Source organism: Antennarius striatus, chromosome 2, assembly GCF_040054535.1.
Source record: "Antennarius striatus isolate MH-2024 chromosome 2, ASM4005453v1, whole genome shotgun sequence".
In the NCBI taxonomy this organism is placed as follows: Eukaryota; Metazoa; Chordata; class Actinopteri; order Lophiiformes; family Antennariidae; genus Antennarius; species Antennarius striatus.
In genome coordinates, this window is record NC_090777.1 from 16000586 (window position 1) to 16024431 (window position 23846).

The 23846-nt window shown below is 43.6% G+C and overlaps 2 protein-coding genes across 2 annotated transcripts; one reads left to right on the forward strand and one right to left on the reverse strand.

The window, feature by feature from the left end:
* The first annotated feature begins 809 nt into the window (after positions 1-809).
* nsun5 (NOP2/Sun RNA methyltransferase 5) lies at positions 810-4588 on the forward strand. Its single transcript, XM_068337629.1, has 4 exons — positions 810-1955; positions 2483-2693; positions 2964-3128; positions 3821-4588. The coding sequence occupies exons 1-4, from the start codon at positions 1031-1033 to the stop codon at positions 4008-4010; spliced, it is 1491 nt and encodes a 496-aa protein (XP_068193730.1). The 5' UTR covers positions 810-1030; the 3' UTR covers positions 4011-4588.
* A 7148-nt stretch (positions 4589-11736) lies between these two features.
* LOC137603535 (transketolase-like) lies at positions 11737-23732 on the reverse strand. Its single transcript, XM_068327100.1, has 14 exons — positions 23412-23732; positions 21951-22068; positions 21077-21190; positions 20228-20325; positions 17470-17661; positions 17238-17356; positions 16204-16400; positions 15896-16060; positions 15595-15751; positions 14629-14759; positions 14418-14501; positions 14055-14148; positions 13850-13972; positions 11737-12456 (listed from the first exon to the last, which is right to left on the reverse strand). The coding sequence occupies exons 1-14, from the start codon at positions 23516-23518 to the stop codon at positions 12269-12271; spliced, it is 1887 nt and encodes a 628-aa protein (XP_068183201.1). The 5' UTR covers positions 23519-23732; the 3' UTR covers positions 11737-12268.
* Positions 23733-23846: the final 114 nt, after the last annotated feature.

The following is a 23846-nucleotide window of genomic DNA, read 5'->3' on the forward strand; positions in this document are numbered from 1 at the left end:
TCGTGAGAGAGATTAGACGGCATCTGTTGTTGCTTAATCTTGCAAACTTCTACCTCTCTAGTTATGGACTCCTGTTCATGATCCCTGGAGTGGTAAGGCTTCAGCATATGATGTGACAGGCTGGTAGTTTGTGTGCAATCGGGAGGTTTAATCACAATATTTGTGTCAATCAGCTTCTTCTCAACAGCATAACAACCGAAAACTTTAGTGGAGAGAGAAGCAGGTAGAAGGAGCAGAACTTTGTCACCTGGCTGAAACAGGCGTAGCTGCTTTGTGACCATAACGCTGCCTCATCCAGGGCGTCCCTTAACTAAAGAACAGGCCCTCTGGAGAAGACGCCTAAGAATTTAACCAGTCAGGAATACAGCACTCTTTTGTGGTGACCTCGGCTGTTACTTAAGGACTCTAACGTCACGTCCAAAAACCAGTTCAGCATGACTGAACCCCAATAATTCTTGAACAACTTCGTGGGCAGTAAACCCACACTGGGACACTGTCATCCCAATTCTCTGAATTGTGCTGATGCTTCCGCAGCATGGACTTCATGGTTATATAGCGCCCCCTGGCTTTCAGGATGACAGGAAGTTTAATGTTCCGTTAGTTTTTGTTTTTTTTAATGTTCCGTTAGTGTCTCTCGTCAAACTATCCTTAAAATCGTGTGTATTTGTCGTGTAAACAGAAGGATTTGAACCCCGTTAAAACCGCCTTTGGTTCTGAGGGGCGGGACAGTCGCACGAATGACGTCAGTCATCAGTTTGCAAATGACTGGCTGTCTACACTCTGACGTCACAATTGTGCGTCACCTTATTCTTCCGGAGTGAAGACACTCCGTCTGCCATGTGGATTGTCTCTCGTAAATCGTAGCTTCTTTTACCAGAACTGACTCAGAATAATTTTCTGTTAGATCTCCCGCGTAAAGAAGAGGAAGGTCCTGCGGGGCCAGAGGAAAGTCAGGCCGAACTCCAGCCGATTGACAGGGAGGCGTCCCGCTCGCAGGCAAACGGTGAAGCCGAACCCGAACCCTGTCGCCATGGCTCTGTACCTGAAAGCCGCTGAGATCCTGGAGAAAGCTGAGAAGAAGCAGGGCGCGCTGAAAACTCTTGTTTACGACAGTAAATACGTAAACATCAAGCAGATGTTTGCATTGGTTTGTGAGACCCAACGGTTTTCTTCCATCCTGGAAGAGATCATCGAGTCCACCAAGCTGCTGAAACAAACTAAGATGCGGATGCACCTGGCCAAGGTGCTGGTGTACGACCTGCTGTTGGGCCAGGGGTTGAAATGCGGCGGCTCCTGGAAGGCCAAGATTATGAAGCATCGGCCCAGACTGCAGGCGGCTCTGGCCCGCATGAAGGTGAAGCAGAAGGTCAGTAAAAATGAAGATCTGCTCCCGACCAGCGTCCAGCGGCACGCTGGGGACCAGTTGCCCAGATATGTCCGTGTGAACACCCTGAAGAATACCATGGAGGATGTGGTGGACTACTGTAAGAGGGATGGCTTTTCCTACTTGGGACAGGCCTCCAGACTGGATGACTTCACCCTGAAGGAGAAAGAGTTTGTGAGGGACATGGACCTCCCTGACCTGTTGGTCTTCTCTCCGAAAACTGATTTTCACGACCACTTCCTGTACAAGGCTGGCCACATCATTCTGCAGGACAAAGCCAGCTGCCTGCCCGCGCACCTCCTCAACCCTCCACCGGGCAGTCAGGTCATCGATGCCTGCGCCGCCCCTGGAAACAAGTCCAGCCACCTGGCAGCCTTAATGAAGAACAGGGGCAGGCTGTTTGCCTTCGATTTGGATGCCAAGCGGCTGGCTACTATGTCCACTCTCCTACTCCGAGCTGGGGTCATCTGTCAGCAGCTGGCCAACCAGGACTTCCTGAAGACAGAGCCCAACAGCCCACAGTATAAGGATGTGGAGTATATTCTGTTGGATCCGTCCTGCAGTGGATCAGGTATGCACCTGCACCTGGTTATAATGTTAGCAGGTGTCTGATGACCTGTCATTGCAGTGAGCCGGTGGAACATGTGTTATAGTTCTATACAGTCCAGTGATTCATTCAGCTTATGTTAATGTAATCACATCCTATCACAAGATGTGTAGGTTCTCAGTTATCCAGGTCATGGTTGTCCAAAGCTGTTCAAATCAATCCACTGGACTTTAAGAAAGTTTCTTGAAGACGTTTCATCTCTCATCCAAGAGACTTCTTCAGTTCTGAAGGTGGCTGGTCTTGTCCCAGCTTATTAACCCTGTGGGATGTGGTCAGTGCTCTTCACATTTCAACGACCGTAGTTGTAACGGCCCTGACCTACCCTGGAAGTAGGTCAGAGTAAGTCGTGGGATGTTGCAGTTTATGAACAGGGTCTTGGAACCAATTGCGCTTGCATGTTGAGGAGTACCGGTACTGTACCTGTACCAGTCATCCTGTAAACATATTAGGATCAAATTATGACTTGTTAAATCTGTGTGTGTTTGGTCCAGGTATGGTGTGTCTCCAGGACGGTTCCTCCTCTGCTGACTCTGAGGCGACTGAGGCTCGCCTCGCCTCTTTGGCCTCCTTCCAGCTGCGTTGCCTGAACCACGGCCTGAGCTTCCCTGGACTGAAGCGTCTGGTCTACTCCACCTGTTCCATTCATAGTCAAGAAAACGAGGAAGTCATATCAGCCTGTCTACAACAGAACCCACATTTCAGGTAGCAGAAGATCATCCAATAAAGTGAAGCTTCCAAGGTTTTCATACCAGCAAATTTAGACTTTGTTAATATTTGCTAACTGAGCCAAGTGACCAAAGTCTGTTTACAACTGCCCCGTGGTTTGAATTTTGTTTCAAGACTTGACTATTCATTCTATTCTGAGTTAAACCTTAGACTAATTTAAAGATTTGTTATCATCCCTCCATCCGTGTCGCACTCATGATATCATCTTAAATGGATTTGTTCCCTATATGCTGTTTTCTCCTCCAGGTTGGTTCCTTTGCTTTCTCAGTGGCCCGAACGAGGCTTGGAGCCGCTCACTCAGTGTCTACGTGCCAGCCCCACCAAAACCCGCACACATGGTTTCTTTGTGGCTCTGCTGGAGAAACACGGCAATTCTGGGATTAAAAAGCAGATTTCAGTGGGTCAAATAAGGTAAATACTGGGGTGTACAGCTGGGTGTTCAACTGTAAACATACCAGAGATCCTCTCACTGACTTAATCCTGCTCATGGTGCTTCATTAAATTAATGCGTCCCATTCAGTCATATCACTTTGTGTAATGACCCATCCTCAACTGTGTTCCCTTACAAACCCAGTTAGTTTAGTGAGTTCAGACACACAGGTGGTCACCAAGCTGTGGTGTTGGTGAATGTCACACAAGATCAGATGGGATCGGTGGGCACAGTGTTTGCCCTTTATGGTTGGTGTCAGATTAAAATAAATTAGGCTTAACTCACAAAAAAGTCCCAAAAATATTTCATTTTTCACATGAATATTAACTTATCTAAATGTTTGTCCAACTTATAAGAGCCTGGATAGTTAAAAAAAGAGATTATTAAAAGTGTGCTTGAAAGGCATATGAAAGACAGAGAAACATGGATCAGAACAGAACAAAGTTAAAAAAAAAAGTAGGGGAGACTAAGAATCATCAAAATGTGAGACGAGAAATACAGTTATACATCCATATAAATTGTAATGTTATAATCTTTGTAAAATAGTATTTAAAATTTAACTGGCTGGACCACATGAAGAGCTTTAATCACATTAGTTTTAGCCACAATTAAATGAAATAACACATGATGAGCACAAACCAAATGATCACCTTTGCTGTTTGATGTACCACAGAGACGTGTTGGTGACACCACGCTGTTCATCCACCTGTGAGAAGAGAGTTGCACCTACAGAAGAACAACCTGAAGCTATTGAGACGGATGTTAACCCAATACCTGACGCAGGAGAGGCTGATATCAGGTCTGGCAAAAGGAAGAAAAAGAAGAAGAAGAAGAAGGCAGCAACGCAGGAGTCATCAGTTTAAAATGGGACTAATACAGTATATCATGTGGTATTACGTATGTAGTCTGTGCTTTAAACTTTAAATTGAACAATGAATTTTTCCACAAAAAAAAAAGGCTATTTAGGTTATTTTTTTGAATACTAATATTAATGGTAATGAAATACTGCAGGAAGCTATTTAGCTTACTTTAAAAGAAATAAACATATCTCATGTACTGGTATTGTGCATTTAGAGTTTTTTAAATGAACAATTATTCAAACATTAATTGCCCGTTGTGTGTGAGTGTGAGCGTGCATGGTTGTCTGTCTTTATGTGGCTCCGCGGCGCACTGGCATCATGCCCGGAGTTTCCCCTGCCTCACTCCCTATGCCAGCTGGGATAGGCTCCAGCTCCCCGTGACCCGCTGCGGTGGATACAGCGGAAGAAAATGAATGAATAAATAATTAGTGTTTCAATTATCAGGAGATCTTACTGATTTTTTATTTTTCTGCAAAATGACACAATGATGGGGATGTAAGTTATGCTTGTGTTTCATTTTGATCAAATATAGAATACGCTGCGGATTGTATTGTGAAAACTTATTAAAGGTCCAAGTTACTCTCTCAGTTGTCAGGTACGTGGGATCAAAGTAGCATGTACATAATACACTGTTCACTGTGGTCAGTACAGATTTAGTTAAAAAAATCATTTTTAAAAGTCTAAAAATAAAGATGGGGTTGCACATGAACAATGACGTGATGTGAGAACAAAAACAAAAAATGTATTAATTGGGGAAGAAATATTTTTTTCTTCATTTATATGCACCTGAGTTTTGCATCATGATGTCAAGCTGGGGGTCTGTAAAACAAAACATGGATACGTTAGAAAAATATCAGGAGAAGAGGCCAAAAGTTATGAAGAGTTCAATATGCTGATCTGTCATACTGCAAAATAACCAACATAAATACTGTTTATATAAATAATATGAAAATCTAAATGTTTTTGGTGTATCTTGAGTTAAGGCCATGCAGGGCTACAGAGGCTGGTCTGACCTCATTTTGATTAGCAGACATAGACCTTCAGAAAAAATACTTCAACCATCACACACACACACACACAGTATGGCTTAGATCAGTTCTGAATTGATGTGACAGTTTAATGGTAAACTGCACAACTTGGATACGTGCCACATGCAGAAGTTCTCAGACGACACTGCAATTGTGGCATGTATCAGGGAGGGTGATGAGAGGGAGTACAGGAGAGTGGTGATGGACTTTGTGGGGTGGTGTCAGTGAAATGAGCTTCTGCTAAACATCTCCAAAACCAAGGAGATGGTGCTGGATTTCCGGCGGGCACCCCCTCCCCACAGCCAGTAGTCATTGCGGGTAAGGAGGTGGAGATAGTGGGGACTAACAAGTACCTGGGGCTGCAGCTGGACAGCGGACTGGACTGATCACACAACATGGACTGTGCATACAAGAAAGGTCAGAGTAGGATGTACTTCCTGAGGAGGCTGGCCTCCTTCAACATCAGCTCTGATCTGCTCAGACTGTTTTACCAGTCCATAGTGTCCAGTGTGCTGTCCTACGCCATTGTGTTGGGGTGGTGGTGCCAGGAAACGGGACACCGAGTGCCTAGACAGGCTCATCCGGAGGGCTGGTTCTGTGATCGGTCAGGAATTGAACTCTGTACAGACTGTCCTAGAGAGGAGGACTAGGTCCAAGTTTAGATCGATCCTGGGTAACACCACCCACCCCCTGCACACCACCTTCGCCCAGCAGAGGAGCTCTTTCAGTGGCAGACTGCTGTCACCAAGCTCCTCCACTGAGAGACTCAGGGCCTCCTTTGTTCCTTGTGCTATCAGGGGGCACAACCTCTCTCTCAGAAGGAGGGGGGTTGAAGCGGAAGCTGCAGGGTCTTCAAGGTCGGCCGAGAGGGGATAGACTAGGGGGGCCTGGGACGCACTGGGGATGCACTGTGGGACACTTTGTGGGGGTCCTTAGTGTAATTCTACAGTTTGGTTCATCCGCGTGTTCTGATCTTACATCTTCTTATGCATCTCTACATCTAATGCCTCTGTCAGGTTCTTATGCTTCCCTTTTTATGTTAGGCTTTTTTGTTGTTGTAATTATGTCATTGTTAATTATGTAATTTATGTAACGTGTTTTTGTCTGTGTCAGTCACTGTTATGTGTATTTATTTGTATCTTTTGTGAGCAGATGTCACCCTGAATTTCCCTTGGGATTATTGAAGTATCTATATCCATCCATCCATCCATCCATCTATAGTGCCTTGCGAAAGTATTGCCCCCCCAAAAACATTTCAGGCTTCAAACTTAGATAAAAAACTGAAAATATTTTCCAAGAATCAACAACATGTGAGACACAATCGTGAAGTGGAACCAAATTTATTCAACATTTTATATTGTGTTTAGAAATAAAAAACTGAAAAGTAGGATGTGCAAGTATTGGCCCCCTGTTCTCTCAGCTCAGCTAACCGACTCCAGAAGTTCCCTGATTACTTCTGAATGATCCAATGTTGACCTAAATGACTAACAATGACGAACAGAGTGCATTTGTGTGTCATTTGGTCTCTTGGTTGAAATGCACCTGCTCTGTGATGGTCTCAGAGGTCTGTGAAAGGAATACTGGTGAACAAACAGCATCATGAAAACCAAAAAAACACACCAGGCAGGTCCGGGATGAAGTTGTGGAAAAGTTCAAAGCAGGAACAAGAAGATTTCACAATATTTAAATGTCTCCCGGAGCACTGTGCGAGCAATAATATAAAAATGGAGAGAGTATAAAACCACTGCAAACCTATCAAGACCTGGCCGTCCCTCTAAACTTGATCACCATGATCAAGTTTAAACCATAATCAGGCTGGATGACCTGTAGACATACACAGCTGAGGTGGGACAATGTGTCCATAAGACAACTATTAGTCGTACTCTGCATAAATTTGGCCTTTATGGAAGAGTGGCAGGAGAAAGTCATTTCTGAAAGAAAGCCATAAAAAGGACAATTTGGAGATTGCAAGAAGCCACATGGGAGACACAGATGACATGTGGAACAAGGTGCTCTGGTCAGGTGAGACCAAAATTGAACTTTTTAGGCTGAATGCGAAATGTTACGTTTGGTGTAAGAGTAACACTGAACATCACCCTGAAAACACCATCTCCACTGTCAAACATGGTGGTGACAGCATCATGCTCTGGGGTTGCTTTTCTTCAGCAGGGACTGGGAAGATCGTTAGAGTTGATGGGAAGATGGACGGAGTCAAATACAGGGCGATTCTGGCAGAAAATCTGTTGGAGTCTGCAAAAGACCTGAGGATGAGGCAGAGGTTCACCTTCCAAAAGGGCAATAATTCTAACATAAATTCAAATCCACAATGGAATGGTTTAAAACTAACCATTTAAAGGTGTTAGAATGGCCAAGCAAAAGTCCAGACCTCAATCCAATAGAGCATCTGTGGAAAGATCTGAAAATTACTGTGCACAAACGATCTCCATCAAACCTTAAGGAACTTGAGCTGTTTGGTAAGGAGGAATGGGCAGATATTTGTCTCAAGATGCGCAAAACTTATAGAGATATACCCAAAAAGACTTGAGGCTGTGATCGCAGCAGAAGGAGGTTGTACAAAGTATTAACTCAAAGGGGGCCAATACTTTTGCACGTCCTACTTTTCAGTTTTTTATTTGTAAACACAACATAAAATGTTGAATAAATTTAGTTTCGCTTCACGATTGTGTCTCACATGTTGTGGATTCTTGAAAAATATTTTCCGTTTTTTATTTATAAGTGTGAAGCCTGAAATGTAGCAAAATGTCAGAAAGTACTCGGGTATCTATCTATCTATCTATCTAACGTACAAAAACTTTATATATGTATATACAGTATGTGTATGTATCTGCATATATATATGTATATATGTGTATATGTATGTATAATGAAAATATAAACACACAGTATAAGTATATTTATGCTGAAGCATAAAGGCAAAAACACAAAACAAACAATAGTAGTAATTCTATGTTTATGTCTCATATGCTGGTCTGTAGCTGAAGTCGTCTGGGATCGACCCCCCAGGTCTGCAGGGTCTGAATGTGTACTGACACTAGGAGCAATGGATGGGGAAGTGAGCCCAGTACAGACGAGGTTGTGCTTCTGTGATTAAAGTTTGCCTAGTTTTGTCCACTAGAGGACAGTGTGTGTCCATAAAGAATCAGGACAGTTTTTCAACTGTTCTATGGAATCCTTAATGTGTCCCAAAATTGGGTTAGAGCCCCCACTATTGAAGTGATTCTGTTGTACTGATCTTTGCAATAATATCTATTGTCCATCTTTATTGCTGGTATTTCTGCAACTCATCTGCATGCCTGATTATCATTGTTTTCATCTGGTCTAGAGAAAGCCCCTTTGTTTTGATGGAGATCCTGCAGTTGTTCATCCAAGTGTTGTCAATCAGTCCATTCTTCTATCGCTTTTTTAGCAATATCAGCATTCTTCTTAGTGAGATTCTCATTAATGTAGACATTTTTTACCTTTCAGCTTGAAGCCTTGTTTCAGAAGAGCAATCTTGTGTTTACGATTCTAGAATTTTATCAGCACTGCAGGTGGTCTCCTACCTCCAGAGGGCAGTGGATTTCCTTTCGGCTGTTCCCTTCAGGGGTCGCCACAGCAAATCAGTTGCCTCCATCTAACCCTGTCTTGGATAACATGTCTCAATCTGGTCCGGATCTATAGTTATCTCCAGATCCCTCAGTTGAGAAGTTACTTGTTGCACCAGAGTCTTGATGTCAGCGCTGTGCTCATCTCCCTCTCCCCTGGCCACAGCATGTGCATAATTGCTCAGCTTAATTTTGATGCCTGTGATGATCACATCATTTATACGAATGCTTTGTTCCAAATCATCCATTCTTTGTTGTCCCTGTTCTAAGACTTGTTGTAAAAGTATCAGTGATACTTTCTGTAGCTGCAGGCCTGCAGGCCTGATCTGAAACTGATGGCGGAAGATCGGGCAACCATCGACATAGTGACACGGCACGCCAAAGACAGCGTGGCAATGATGGGGGAGCTAAAGGGGAAGGGTGTGGGACACTGGACAGATGGGGTGAGGAGTAAAATAAAAGAACGGACATGCATCTCTGATTGGCTGCATAGTGGGAAGGGCTGAAATACGCCTGTTGATGAACATCAACTAAATTATAAACTCTATTGAGTTTATCTCTTACTTTCTGCAAACAGAAACTGATCTGCCGCTGGTAATTTTCAGGCTGTTTTTACTGTGAGAGAAGCCTGTCGTTTACATTGAGATGCTCAAACACAAATTGAATTAAGTCAAATGTAAATTACCTTGAAGGAATGTATTGTGAAAATCATTAATAATAAAATGTCACAACATTAAACTTTCCCCCTTACCTCTTTTGGTGTGCAGCCATGCATGTGTTGTAGGATTGTATTCTAAGTCTTTGAGTTATCATGTCTGAGTATGAAATGTTGTCCTTCACTATTTTGCACTATATTCCTATTATTTGAGCATCAGCTGTTCTGTCTGGACACGGTCGGTCGCAAAATCTCTCAAAATGAGTAGTTTTCGTACTTGAGATGAAGCGACACTAAAGACGTACAGTATGTGCTGTGCATCGACATTCTTTTATGTCTGAGTAACTGGCCGTGTGTGTGTCTGTGTGTGTTGTGTGTGTGCATCAATAGGGCATGGGTTCAGTGAGCTGGAAGGAAGTGGGGAACCCTGTCTGACCCTCCAAATGACAAGTAGAGGTGAGTGTACACAGACGCTCGGCTACCAGTGTTGTTTTTATTATGCTAGAAGTGTGGAATGAGGAGGGACTGTGACTGACTGGAAACACATGATGTGTGAGATTCATGAATCAGATATAATAAAACTGCTTGGAGCGCATAGAAGCAACCTCTGTTTGTTTGTAGTCAGTGTGTTTTGTGTGCACTGAAGCAGCATCAAATCAGTTTGACATGAGGGGAGTGTGAAGAAGCAACCCATGTGTTCACATGTGCAGAAAATTACGTTTGATAGACAGATGCTCAGACGGACTCAGACAGGAACGCCCTTACTGTATCAACACACACACACATATAGTCTGTGAGTGTTTTCCCCCCTACCCCCTCTTTCTCAAACTGTTCCTTAATGGCCAGACAGACTCCTGCTGTTCCATAGGAACCAGGTCAAAGGTCATCCCAAATATCACATCCAATCTTCTGTGGTCCTCACTGGCTGGAGTTCAGTAAAATGTGCAGAGGATGAAGGAGAGGAAGATGAAACTGTTCACCACGGAGACAAGATGACCACATTGAGAGTGTGCCTTTGGCTCCATCGGTCCCGATCCACACATTTACACACACATTAAGATCCACACACACACATTAAACATATTAAACACCACGTCTGACTGAAGATCATGTTCAGCACTAGTTAAAAAAGATCCGTCTGACAATTAGTTTGTCTTATTTTTAATTTTATATACAGTACTGTCATAAACCCCGAAGGGAAATTAAGAATGCACATTCGTGTATATTAGTCAATCACAATCATGCATATTAGTGTCTCCAGGCCCCTGTAACACACAAACACACACAGGGGAGCCTGTAGGCATGCAATGGGAGGTCAAGTTGTGGGCAGCCCCTCTGTGGAGCGCCCAAATGAGCAGCTTGTGAGGGGGACAGCGCCTTGCTCACGGGTGCCTTGCTCACGGGCGCCTCAGCAGTGCTCCGGAGGTGAGCTGGCACCTCCCACTGTCAGCTCACACTACGGGTGCTTTAGGGAGGGAGCGGGAATCGAACCGCCCATCTTTGAACATTGGACGACCTGCTCCAAAACTGAGCCACTGCTGCCCATGTACTCATTGAACTATGATTACTAAAAACTATGACTGTTATGAACAAAAGATTGGAATCATTCACTGAAACAATAGATGATACGTATTTCACCATTTCTGTGCATTTATGAATTATTGTATTGAGGCAATGCTTTACCATCCTGGGAAGCTGCCAGACTGAATAAATACGAATCACAGGACAAATATAACAGCTTACCAGCTCAAATGCTTTGAGTATCACGCCCAGAGTGCCTTAGGGGTTTTCAATTATTAATGCACATCAAATATGCACCTGATTTTGCTACCAGCAAAGAAAATGCATTAAATGGGTTCTAAAAAACTAGATGTTTCCATAAGAGAACATTAAAGTCTTCGCTGACTGACGGTTAGAATATTATTTAGGATGTTTCTGAATGTCCGGCCCAGCTCCCCGCGACAGCGTTTAGAACATGTTTCTGAATTTCATATCTGTAAAACTTCAATAACGCAAATATTTCTCAATGTTGTAACGAAACCTTGTTAGAATGGTATTTTAAAATAATTCATTTTAATACATATTACATTTAACTTTCACTATACTGTATGTTTTAGTTTGTCAGGTATTAGAATGGTGGAGGGCTCAGTTCAGACTTATTTTGTCAGTATCCTCTCTAAAAGTACTTAAGTCCAATACTTAATTTTTATTTATCTTTAATATGTTTTAATGAAACATTTTCCATTTAATCTACCTTTTTAAGTCCTTGATGAAAGAAAATGGCTGAGGCAGTACAACACATAATTTTCAGTTGTAGATTAATGTGTCCATATGAACATGTGATCATGATATATTGCTTTCCAGGACATGAATAGAAAAACAAGGAAAACTTTCCTGTAAATTATGAAACCACAACCCACAAGAAAGACCTCAGGCACGAGTATTGTGAAGAAAACCATCCCTTTATTGGTACAACGTGGACCAATTCAAGTCAGGGTCAGAGGGCTGAAAACAGTCAGTGCTCAAAAGATCGAACCAGACGCTACGCCCCTGCCTGGAGACGGGGTGGAGATAAGTCATGGCTGGTGCAAGCATAAAAAAATGTAGCTTAAAAGAAATTAGAGGGATCCCACTGAAAATATAAAACTACCTTCACGTAACTCCAAACTACATTTGATGAAACACTACAGCTCTACCAGGAATGTGTGGGAGGTAGGACAGGTAGTGGATGGAGGTGTGTGTGACGGGGGCACTCACAAACAGGTAGGGTAAATATTAAGAGCCTTAAAACCACATGGATGACAGTAAGAAAGAAACACAGTCGAACTAATAATTCAGATTCTTTTGTGTAGAGGGGGTCTTCAGAGTGCGCCTCCTCTTTCAGCGTCGGTTGATTCGTCTCCGCGGTCACCACGGGTCAGCCGTGGAGTCCCTCGCCATGCTCTTGCTGTTACTTCCACTGTTGCCACACTCTTACTTGGAGTTAGCAGAGCCACTGAGCATCTTATGGACTGCCTGAACGATGGAGTCGCGGTCGATGCCAAAGGCCTGGAGCAGCTCGTGGGCCTTTCCGCTGCGGGGCACCTGGGACACCGCCAGGCGGTGCACGGTGAAGCCGTTCTCATTCACCACAGCGGAGCACACCGCCTCACCGAGACCACCTGAGGAGGCAGGTTTTTACAATTTTACTCAGATTCAAGTCTCATTTATTCTGCAGTTATCTATTTTTTCATATCCATCTGTTCAAGGTGATATTAGTGCAACAGTTTTACTGCGTTCTGTGCTAATGTTGTCTAATATGTTTTTGGTTTGTTTTTAATCTTAAAAGTCTACAATCAAACTGCTCTCTGTTCATAATTTCATAGAAAACAGTACAGGCTGTACTGGACACCAGAACAGGAAGAAAATCATGAACCCCAATCTTTATATAAAATTAAAATTGTAATTTTATATAGTTTGTAAAGCATGACTATATTTTGTCAGCAGTGTTCTGGACACGATGACACCTTCAGTGGTCAGAAATCACTTAAATGAATTTTTTTCTGCAGAAATGACAAAAGAGAATTAGCATAAATTCAATATATCCAAAGGCACATCAATATGATTGATATGCAAATCAATTTAGGTGGAGCTAGAATGTGTATCTTGTGATAATGTTCAGGACAATTACAAATTCCTTTTAAGGGCTGAGTCTGAATATTTAGATCCACCCATGATTTTTATGTCAGGTATAAAAATGCAGAACTGTGTCCCAAACAATTTAGGGGAAAGGTGTTGTCACTTTTTATTCAGCAATATATATTTTTAATAACACCAAAGACACAGGTTTACCACAGGATTGGAACATTTTACTGCATTCATTAAAGTTAAAGGGAGGAGAGAGGTTCATCTGGACAGCCTTTGTTCATAGAGAGGATATTACCTTCCTGCAAAGCTCATATTTCCACTGGCATGCAGTGACCTACTCATCTGAATGTCGGTATGTGATGCATGTAGGACAACAAAATAAAAACACACCAGGGAAGGAGTCATGTAGTCATACTGGTACCGTATGTAGGTCACCCAGAGCCCAGAGGCCGCAGTTGAAACTAAGAAACACTGACAGGTTCTCCAAGCCTCCACCCTCCCTCCTCTCCTCCCCTTCTAGATATACTGCTCATCGTCTACATCTTCCATCTTTCCTTTCTCACCCATAACCTCCACCCCTCTATCACTGTGGATGCCATCCCTAAATTTCTCTCCCTCCTCAGATCTCCTGTCTGCAGACAGAACTCCTTCAGGCATTTCCATTAATGAGTTGAAACACAAGCAGCTGGAGAACAATCCTCATGTGGTTTGTTTCACTTCTTGCGCCAATGTTACAGACTCCATGTAATTTATGTGACCCGATTTAAATATAAGTGCATTGGAACAATTTTTACGTTTGATGTTATTTAATGCAGTGACTATGATGGATTCAGGTTATCTGAAGGACACTTTCAGGAACCTTCAGTCACGTCTGGTTGAGGATTTTCCCCAAACTTGCCTAGTGTTCTGTGATTCCCTCATCCTCACCTTCATAGTAGTGATCCTCCACCGTGATGATGCGTCCTCTGGTCGCCCTGGCGTTGTCAATGATCGTCTTGCCGTCCAGAGGTTTGATGGTGAACGGGTCGATCAAGCGGAGGTGAATTTTTTCTGAGAGTTCATTTTAAATCATATTAGACTGAGAAATTACACTGACATGCCATTTTTCTCTAGACTTAATCTATTTGGGTACCTTTCTTCAGCTGTTCAGCAGCAGCAAAAGCCTCATGAAGGGTGACTCCTGCTGCCACGACAGTCACATGGTCCTCACTGCTTTTGTACACAACCTGAGACAAATGGAAAACACATGTAAGTGGAAAGCTTATGAAAATCTTTTGCATGGAAAATTGACAGATTAGTCGTTGGTGAGCTGTAAATATGATCGATTTGGGAAACACTTTTCCAAAAGAGCATGAAATATTTTATATAAAACGTGCAAATGTCATAAAAGATTCATAAAGTAAATGTACCGGTAAATGTATTTTCAATGAAAAATAATTACAATTTTGGACTGCCTTGGGTTCTGATGTGTGGAGAAAAAAATTCTGCTACTAACCTTAGCCTGACCAACATGGAAGTCCTCTCTGCTGTTGTAGATGATGTTGTTCTCCGGGCGACTTGTCCGGATAAAACATAAACCCTGAAACAAATCGGAAATGGGCCTGTGCTTTTGCTTTGTCATATCACAATAGATTCTATTCAACTCAAATTTTCAACTTATTCAACTTAAATCAGTGTTCTTTCTTTTTCCATGTGACAGCTGGTACCTTAGTGTTAGCAGCGAGCTCCACAGCTTTCTCAGCGGAGACGCCATCACTAGGGTAGAAGATGGTCGCTGTAGGTATGGCTCGAAACATGGCCAGATCCTCGAGACCCATCTGAGAGGGTCCGTCCTCACCTGAATGGGCACAAACATCAACACCAAACACAAACATATCAGCTGCAATAAGACACTAACGTTTGCTGCAAACTACTAGAAAGAAAAATAATTCTAGAAAGACTGGCATGAATTCTGTCTGGAAAGGTGGACATGCAATGTACCTGCAGATGTGGAGAAGAAGGAGAAAGGGGAGGAGGAGGTGAAAGAAAATCAGTCCACTGTGTCATCACCTCCATGACACAGAGAGACAGGCAGAGGGAGGAGGAAGAGTGCTGACAACAGGAGAGGAAGATGGACCAGAATTATCAGGGGAGGTGAGAAGGGAGGGAGGGAGAAAAGGTTTAGGATTCAAAGACATCCTGAGGAGAGTTTCAACCCACCGCTGTGAACTTAAAGAAGCAACTGAACAATTAAGAAGATTTTAATGTATTTTTTTAGTTGCAGATTAGCTCTGGTGGACTTTCATTCGAATAAATGGAGAAGCAGACAAGTTCAAAACTGGATTTAAAATACCAGTAGTGGTATTTTAAATGTAAAGGTTTTCCAGACCTTAAAACTAAGGTCTGGAAAACCAGTACAATATGTTCTTTGTGATTAATGTGATCAAGATGGTGAAATGATGCATCAGTTAGAGTTCTGGCTCTGACAACACGATGCTCTCACTCACAGCTGTCACGGGATCATCATGTTCTTTTTTTTATCTCATAATCATAACAGCATCCTCCAACTCATACACAATAAACTGTTTGATAATGATACAAATGAAATGCTGGTGGGAAAACGTCAAACACTCCTAGGATAAATACACTGAAAGGTGAAAGGTCACGTCAGTCGAGATGTGACTGGGACTGACCGATTGAGATGCCACAGTGGGAGCCGCAGACGTTGATGTTGCTCTCAGAGATGGCGGCCATGCGCAGCTGGTCGTAGGCCCGGCTGAAGAACGTGGCGAAGGTGCTGGCAAACACGACGTTCCTCTCCCGTACGGCACAACCGATCGCCACACTCACCTGCAGGTGGAAGGGGAAAGAAGACAGACGGCTGCCGTCTTAAGGAACTGAACAGACATGAATGCAGGACTCTTTGCTTCTGTTGATCTATCTGCCTAAAGAGGGTTCAAACCCCCACTCAGCGAGCCAACTCCTCTTCCTCACCATGTTCTGCTCTGCGATGAAGCACTCCACGTAGCGGTCGGGGTGTTCGTTCTTAAAGAGCTCAGAGAAGGTGGAGTTCTTGGTGTCTCCATCCAGAACCACCACGTGGTCGTTGTTACGGCCCAGCTTGGCCAGAGCCATCCCGTAGGCCTTCCTCGTAGCGATCTGGGAAACATCGATGAGAAGAGCACAGACAGTTAACACACGGGTGACGTGGACTCATCATCAAACAAACATGATCTGAGGTAGAAAGGAATCCATCGGGACTCAGACAGGACTGTTTATGGATGTAAAGCTGCCACTCTTACCTTGTCTCCCACTTTGAAGCTGGGTTCGCTCGGCATGCGGACGTTACGGAGGCTGACAGGCGACGCGTCTTCGTTAGGCGGCGATGGAGAGATGCGTTTGCTGCAGCTGACGATTCGGCCCTGCAGCTCCTTGATCACGCTTTCGGCCATGTCTTTGCTCAGGGGCTTCCCGTGCCAACCCATCTTATCCTCAGCCGCTGAAAGCATCAACACAGGAAGACAAAACTCAGTACAGGAGGGAAGAGCTTCTACAAAACATTTATTACTGAGAGAAAATTATAGACGCTTTATTATCTGTTTGTGGTCAGAGCAGTTTTCATATTTCACCAGCCATCTGAATACATAAAATGGAGATTCTCCGTAAATAAAAATTCCTCATGACATCTTTAATACCTGTCTCCTTTAATTTACAAGTTGTGCAACTGTGCAATGAGCAATGTGTTTGTTATGTCCATGTCAAATAAATAAACCCTCTAGAGCAAACATAAGAAGCAGCGGCGGAGAAAAACTCCCTCATTGAGGAAGAAACTCCGCGCAGGACCCAGACTCTGGAGGGCGGTCATCCGCCTTGATCGGTTGGATGGAAAAGAAACTCAACACAACTTATCACAGTCTTGTGTACACACAGGCGTGCCCGCTAGACATACAAACCTTGATGTGTGTGTCTCTTTCAGCTGCACACGTGATCACCTACACACACCGGCCTCTTTATCACAACAGGAGCACAAAGGGCCGCTGGTCTGAGTGTATCCTACACATTCTGAGGGATTAGCAGGCTGCTGCAGCTGTCGCACTAAAGAGCTGTCTGGATCAGCGCTCATCTGCACGGTCAGAGGGTCCCCAGGGGGCTTAAATAAACCTCTGACAGAAATGATTTTCAGTCAGTTATCACCATTTTACCTCGTAAGAAAACGCTTTTGGAGCTTTTTTCCGATTGAAATTCGGACAAAAAAACTTGGGCTCTTGTCAGCTTTACTGCACACACGAGGTAAAATCAAGCTTGATGCATTGCTGCTGCAGACTGACTACTGTACCTGGGATGCCCTTTCCCTTCATAGTCTTGGCGATGATGGCCAGCGGCTGATGGCGCGTCTGACCCAGAACCTTACACAGCTCCTCTACGTTGTGACCGTCCACGACGGCGGCGTGCCAGCTGAAAAACAGATTACCTTTAATTATCAGGATGGTTCTATTGATTATGTCGTCATTTCAGACACACACAGGTTCAGATGTTCCCTCACCCTCCCTACCGTCCACATGACTCACCCAAAGGCCTCACATCGTCGCTGGTACTTCTCCACGTGGTGCTGGAGTGGAGTCGGGTCACTCTGACCCAGACGGTTGATGTCCAGGATGGCCACCAGGTTGTTTAGCTGGTAGTACGAGGCGAAGGCCATGGCCTCCCACACCGAGCCCTCAGACAGCTCCCCATCCCCCAACAGGCAGAACACCCGGTAGCTGCAGAGGGAGAGAGAGGAGGCTTCGTTTTTTACGTCAGTGTGTACAAACCGGTTATTGGAGATGGATCAGTTTCCGATCAGCTGCATTTTCCCTCTCAACACATCTTCCTATCCTGTGATGAGTCTAATGGGACTCTGTGTGACAGCTGACCCTCACACCTAAACACACACAAACACACACACACTCCACCCGCCTGCTGCACTCCGATCATCCTCACTCAGTGCACCAATGGCGTAATGACTCCTGACAGCTTTCCAGTCAAATAGACACGTTCTTATTAAAGCCGGGAGATCGGCTGAGACACAACGTGTTACAACACCGCATTCCAGCCTGATCACAAAGAAAAAACACACTTCTGAAAGGAGAGAAAGGAAAGAAAGGAGAGAGGAATTCCAGACAGCTGGAGAAAGAGAGGAGAGAAAAGAGGTAGTGATCCGAGAAGATGGGAAGAAGCATAACATTTTTATCAATACCTTCATTCCTCCTCTGAAATATGAAAATGCTCCTGATTCGTCCATCTTATGAGTGACATAAATAAAAGTTTGTCCAAAAAGAGACAATAATGAAGTTCATTGTCAGGTCTGCATAGAAAATAAAACTTAATTAAAACCCACCAGAGGGACACAACTTGAGGACTGCTAAACCAGGCAGATGTGTGACCCTTTCAAAAAATGTAGGAGAGGGGGCAGAAGTAACCTCTTCCATCAGCACTACTTATGCATTTTTGGACGTGTTTTAAGTTTTCACATTTAATTCAACTTGCTTTCTTTTTATGCTTCTTTTACTGCTGAAGTGCGACAAAGCAAAATGTTCCTTTCGTGAATACAATAATAAAATGTCTGGTGTCTCATGGCGACGACAACCCCCTGAAACCCTTCAAAGATGCCAGCCCCCCCTTCTCCCCCAGGCCCCTAAGTGGGGCCCTCATTTATCTTTGGTGTCACATCTGGATATTGAAGACTTGGACACCTCCGCAGATGAACCGTCACACAACATTAGTCAGCGCGATAAAATGGACATGACAAACCCAGCAGAAGGTAGAGGAGGATAGTGGCTAGTTGGTATATGAATAATAACTTTGGAATTATTTGTTATTTTTTAAATTGATGGAAAAACACACAAATGTGTTTTTGACTGAACTGACAGACTGCTTGTTTTGTGACAGCGGGGTCACCAACATGCATCCTTCATAGTCTTTGTTACCCCATTTCATCACACCAACATAAAACCCATGCAGCCAAGAAGAATTTCAAGGAACATCCTGGGGAACCCTGCAGGTTCTAGATATCTGACAAGAGTCCCAGACCCGAGTCATTTCAGCATGAGTCGTTCATCAGCGTCAGGTTTTTAGTCTTGTCTCAGCATCACTGAATACCTGACGAGTAAATTTTATGGATCTGTTCACATATTTTACCGAAGCAAACAGAATATGAAGGGTGTGTTTGATTTCCTGCAAGATTCATTTCCTGTGACATTTTGAGCACAAACATTCCATCAGATTTCGCAGATGCCACTAAAGTTGCTGCTGCAGGCGTGAAGGATCTGGTACAGGTGCCTCTTTTGTCCTGAAATCAACGATGCAGTCCTTGACACGAATGTTAAGCCATCATATTACACTGAATTAAATTCATAAGTTGTTCTGAATGTACGGAAAATTGCATGCATCCTTTTCATCAAACCACCTTCACATGCATTTTAAGTTCAACATAATTTACTGAATAGACATATGCAACAGACACACAGCCTTGGATTTTATCTTCTTTTGGAAAACATGAGAGGAAAAGTGGAGCCACAGACAGAGGGTGGGGGAGGTGAGGCTTGTCATTGCATGTGTGATTATTAGAGCAGAAACAATGCAGGTCGGAAACACGGCGTTCCCCGTTTCACTGTTTTGTGGAAAAATCTAAAAGTCCTTTGAGATCATCTTCTGTTCTCAACCGTTTCCCTCTATGCAGACGATACTCAGAGCTTAGTTTGGATGCTTTTGAGTCACAACTATAATCTATGAGAATGAGAATAGAAACACAACCATCTCACCTTTCTGCTGGCTGACTGAAGTTCTTTCTAGATTCTAGTATTCTGCTGAATAACAGATGATCCCTCTGTATTTCTGTTCTATTAATCTACCAGATGTAAAATAATCTGTTTGAATTCCACCCTGATAAATACACACACTAATCACTACGAGTGAATTTTTAAAACTTTATCCGTCCTTGCATCTGATTGCTGTACAAATGTCCACATTGACCAAGATCTGAAAGTAAACAGATCACAGGTTAGCGCTCCCGTTTCTTGGAGTTGCTGTTTAAAAGTCAACACAGCCCAAACCCATCAGGTTCAGTCTGGTGCAAAGCTGCAGGCTGAAATGTCACCTGTCAGCATGGCTTGCTGCTGCTTTCATGATGTCATGCATAATTTCATTTGGTCTTCATAAATACGTGTAGATGTAAATCTGGACTTCCATCTTTATCCCTGTCTATTGCACATGTTTGAGAGTCTCTGTGGGAGGTCGTCTTTTCTTGTTTCTTCCCAGTTTGTGCTTGTGTGTATTTGTATGTGTTACCTGGCCTTGTCAAAGTGTTTTCCAGTGTATGCCATTCCACAGGCAGCTCCCAGCCCCTGACCCAGAGATCCAGTGGCCACATCCACAAACTGCTGCTTCTGTTAGCATGCACACAAAACATGCATCTTACTCAACAACTCAAGGCTGCAAAAACAGCATCAAACAGTTGGTGTGAATGTAGCTGCATCTGCGTCTCATCCGTGTCTGTGACCATCTGTGATTGTGGGAACACAGTGTTTCATTGTTCTGCAGCAGGAGATAATGGAGCCGAGGACAGAGCATCTGTCGGAAAACAACGTCTTTGTCACTGTATCTCTGCCGAGACACAACATGTACTCATGTCTCCATTTGCAGTGTGAATTTACTCCACACATCACGCCCTGCAAAAATCCTTATTACACATGTTGGCCAGTAACAAATATTCATCTATTTGTTGTTCACATCTTATAGTTACTAAGATTTTTACACACTGTCAAAAGGAAGGCCAAAGAAGCTCCAAGCAAGCAGAGTTGACCAACAGCTTCATGCAAGAACAGGTTTGCATTCTTTTTTTTCAGTGTTATCTTTTGCTTGTTAAAAGACGTCATAAATGAATTGGGAAACTGTTTTGAAGTCAAATTCAAAGGATTGCGTCTTATTAATACAGTATTATTGGTCATGTGTTTAGTCACTGTACAGTTATACACATTTAATGTATTGCTTGTTACTGTCAGAATTTTAAAATACCCAAAATGTGCACACAGAATGATGGTGTCGAAGATTTACCATATTCCTAATGACTAAGTTTTAAAATGTTCCAATAGATGGTTATCAGAGTCAGAGCTTCCTGTAAATGAAGCAACGCCTCACCGGCACAGGGTGCCCCTCCAGGATGGATTCGATCTTACGTAGGTTGAGGAGCTCGTTCTCCTTCAGGAAGCCCACCTCCGCCCAGACGGCATACAGTATAGGAGCTGCGTGACCCTAAGGAGGCAGAGGTGAAAATTAAAAGTGAAAGTGTGCATACTGTATACCTGACATGCTTAAAGGGTTTAATAAATCCCAGTAATATTAGAGAGCTATTTTTGCACCTCTAAATTAGGTTTTACCACCTGAATGAAGAATTTCATGATACACGAGATGAGAACAAAATTTAATTTACAAATGAAGTCTGGAGTTTGCCACAGGTATATTATAGACATCAAATGATTAATAAATTGACATGATAGTAATAAACTAAAAATTAACACGAGAAATGTTCTGTGATTATTTCCTCCTCTCCTTCTTCAACCAACAGTAGTCCCCTTTCCACCTGCATCCTGTAAGTGAACAGCACCGATGGTGGTCATAGTTAACCCGGGCCTCGACCGATCTGGTATGGAAGTCATAGGTTTGATTCGCATGTTTGATTTGGCAAAAGTTTCATGTCAGATGCCCTTCCTGACACAATTCTCTGTATTTATCCTGGCTTGGAACCGGCACATTAAGACACTGGCTTGTGCCTTCTTGCAGCTACATTTTATTCTCAGGTATTATTAATACCTGCTTAGTTTGTGTGACTTAAATTTATATTTCTGGTCAAGTTTGAAGTTTGTCTGACATTTTTCCTGCTGGACCATGAAGTCCAAAGCTGTTTGACTTTGGCAACAATACCCTCAATAACTGAATGTAGGTTTTCATGTGTAAAAATGTCTTTTAATGAATAGATCAATGGTTTTGGGAGCCCCGTGTGTCTGTTGGTTACCTTGGAAAGGATGAAGCGGTCATTGTTGGGGTTACGGGGGTCTTCAGGTCGATACTTCATGGTATGAAAGAACAGCACAGACATGATCTCTGCTATGCTGCAGCATGATGTGGGATGACTGCAACAAAACCATGTTTTAAGAGGACTTAGACAACAAGCCATAAAATTAAAATATAATGCACCTCTCCGGAGCCCTTCGGTTAAAAAATATAATTATGTTTCATAGTGTTCACACATTAATTAAACAAATGCTGAGATGACAAAAACATAATCTACTACTTTCAATCCATTGAGTTAAATCATGCCAAACCAGCTACAGTTATATTTCTGTACGATGGAGGCAGGTTGGTTTGAGGGTCAGTCAGTCACACGGACACAGACAAAGAAAGGAGAGTAAATGCATTTGAGTACGCCTCTCTGTATTTTGTGATCTCACTCCATACATGCACACACAACATGCGAGGACATCCTTCATTGAGTATTTCCACACTGTTAAAGTTAAGGCAGTTCAACATCAGATAAGATACAATGAGGCTTTGTGTCAGGAATGTTATTCGTTTATTCTCAACCCTCATTCCAGTAATACCTCACTCAGGCCCGCTCCTTTGATGGCATATCCTTTACTTGTCTGAAATGGAAAATGTGATCGAGTAAAAATTAGCAGAAGCTGGAACCCAGATGTGATTAAGAATGTTCTTGCATGGTTTTATTGCAAAAAAAGTTAATTTAGTTCTACAAAACCTTCATTTTCTTTTTAATCAGGGTTGGTGTTTTGTTTTGTTTTTCCTTGTGGCTTCATTTGGATTTTATTTTGAAATCCAACCGGATGTGTACTTTCTATGTACCGACAGCCACTTGACGTTTGGAAGCTCTGACGCACCGACGCACGCATGCGCGAGACGGCGGCAGATGGCTGCCTGGCGCACACGCTGTTCTCTTCCGCCGGAGCCCGCGTGAAGGGGCGCTAATCCGCGCGCCCGTCCGCCGTTACGCAACTGTTTGCGGCACGCGCCACGCTTCCCCGGAAGGGAGTCAGTGCCGAAACCTCGAAACCGAACAGAACGTCATGTATGACGTCAGAGAGGGAAGGTCGATCAGTTTAACGCGCTTGTTAAAATAAATGGAGTCCCGTGACTTTCTCCACAAGTTCGGACATTTAACTGCAGACGTGAGAACGAAGAGATGATTTCATGGTGAACTCTGCGTGTTTTACACCAAGCACGAATAAAACCAGAAGACGCGTGGTTCTCGCATCCGCATATGACGAAATTATTTTATAACACCGGTACATCAGGAAACTGTCTCCATAGACCTGAATGACAATCCGCGTGTCTGCCTTCAAGTTTGATGGGTTTTTTTTTATTTTTATTTGTTTTAAGCAGATGCGTCCATGAATCAGTCCGCGATCTGCTGCGTCATTCCACCTCAGCTCATTTGATCTCTTCTCCCTCTTCCTCTTACCCGCTGCCAGCTGCAGTTGTCGCCTTGATGGAGTTGATCCGAAGCCGGGAAGCGATGTTCTTGAGCGCCTGCAGCGTCTGCTGGTCCGGTTTATGGTAGTCCGCCATCTGGCTGAAGTTGGGAGAGTTCCGCACACACGAGTCGGTTGAGTGGATGAATGGGTGTAAGAGCTGGAGTCTCCTTCTGGTGCACCGAAAACACAGGACAGGAGTGCGCAGCGCAAGAACGCACGGGGTTAAAATCCTGGCGTGGAACCTGAAAGACGGACAAGGGGAAAGGAAGGCGCATGAAGCAAAGCCTTTAATATGGCTAATCTCCAACAGCCAACAGCTTCTGCAAAGGATCACGCATGCGCCAGGCAGCCAATGAGAAGCAAGCTTCAGGTTTCAGACCACGGCCACGGCCACGCCCACGTGTACAACACTCACCGCGTTG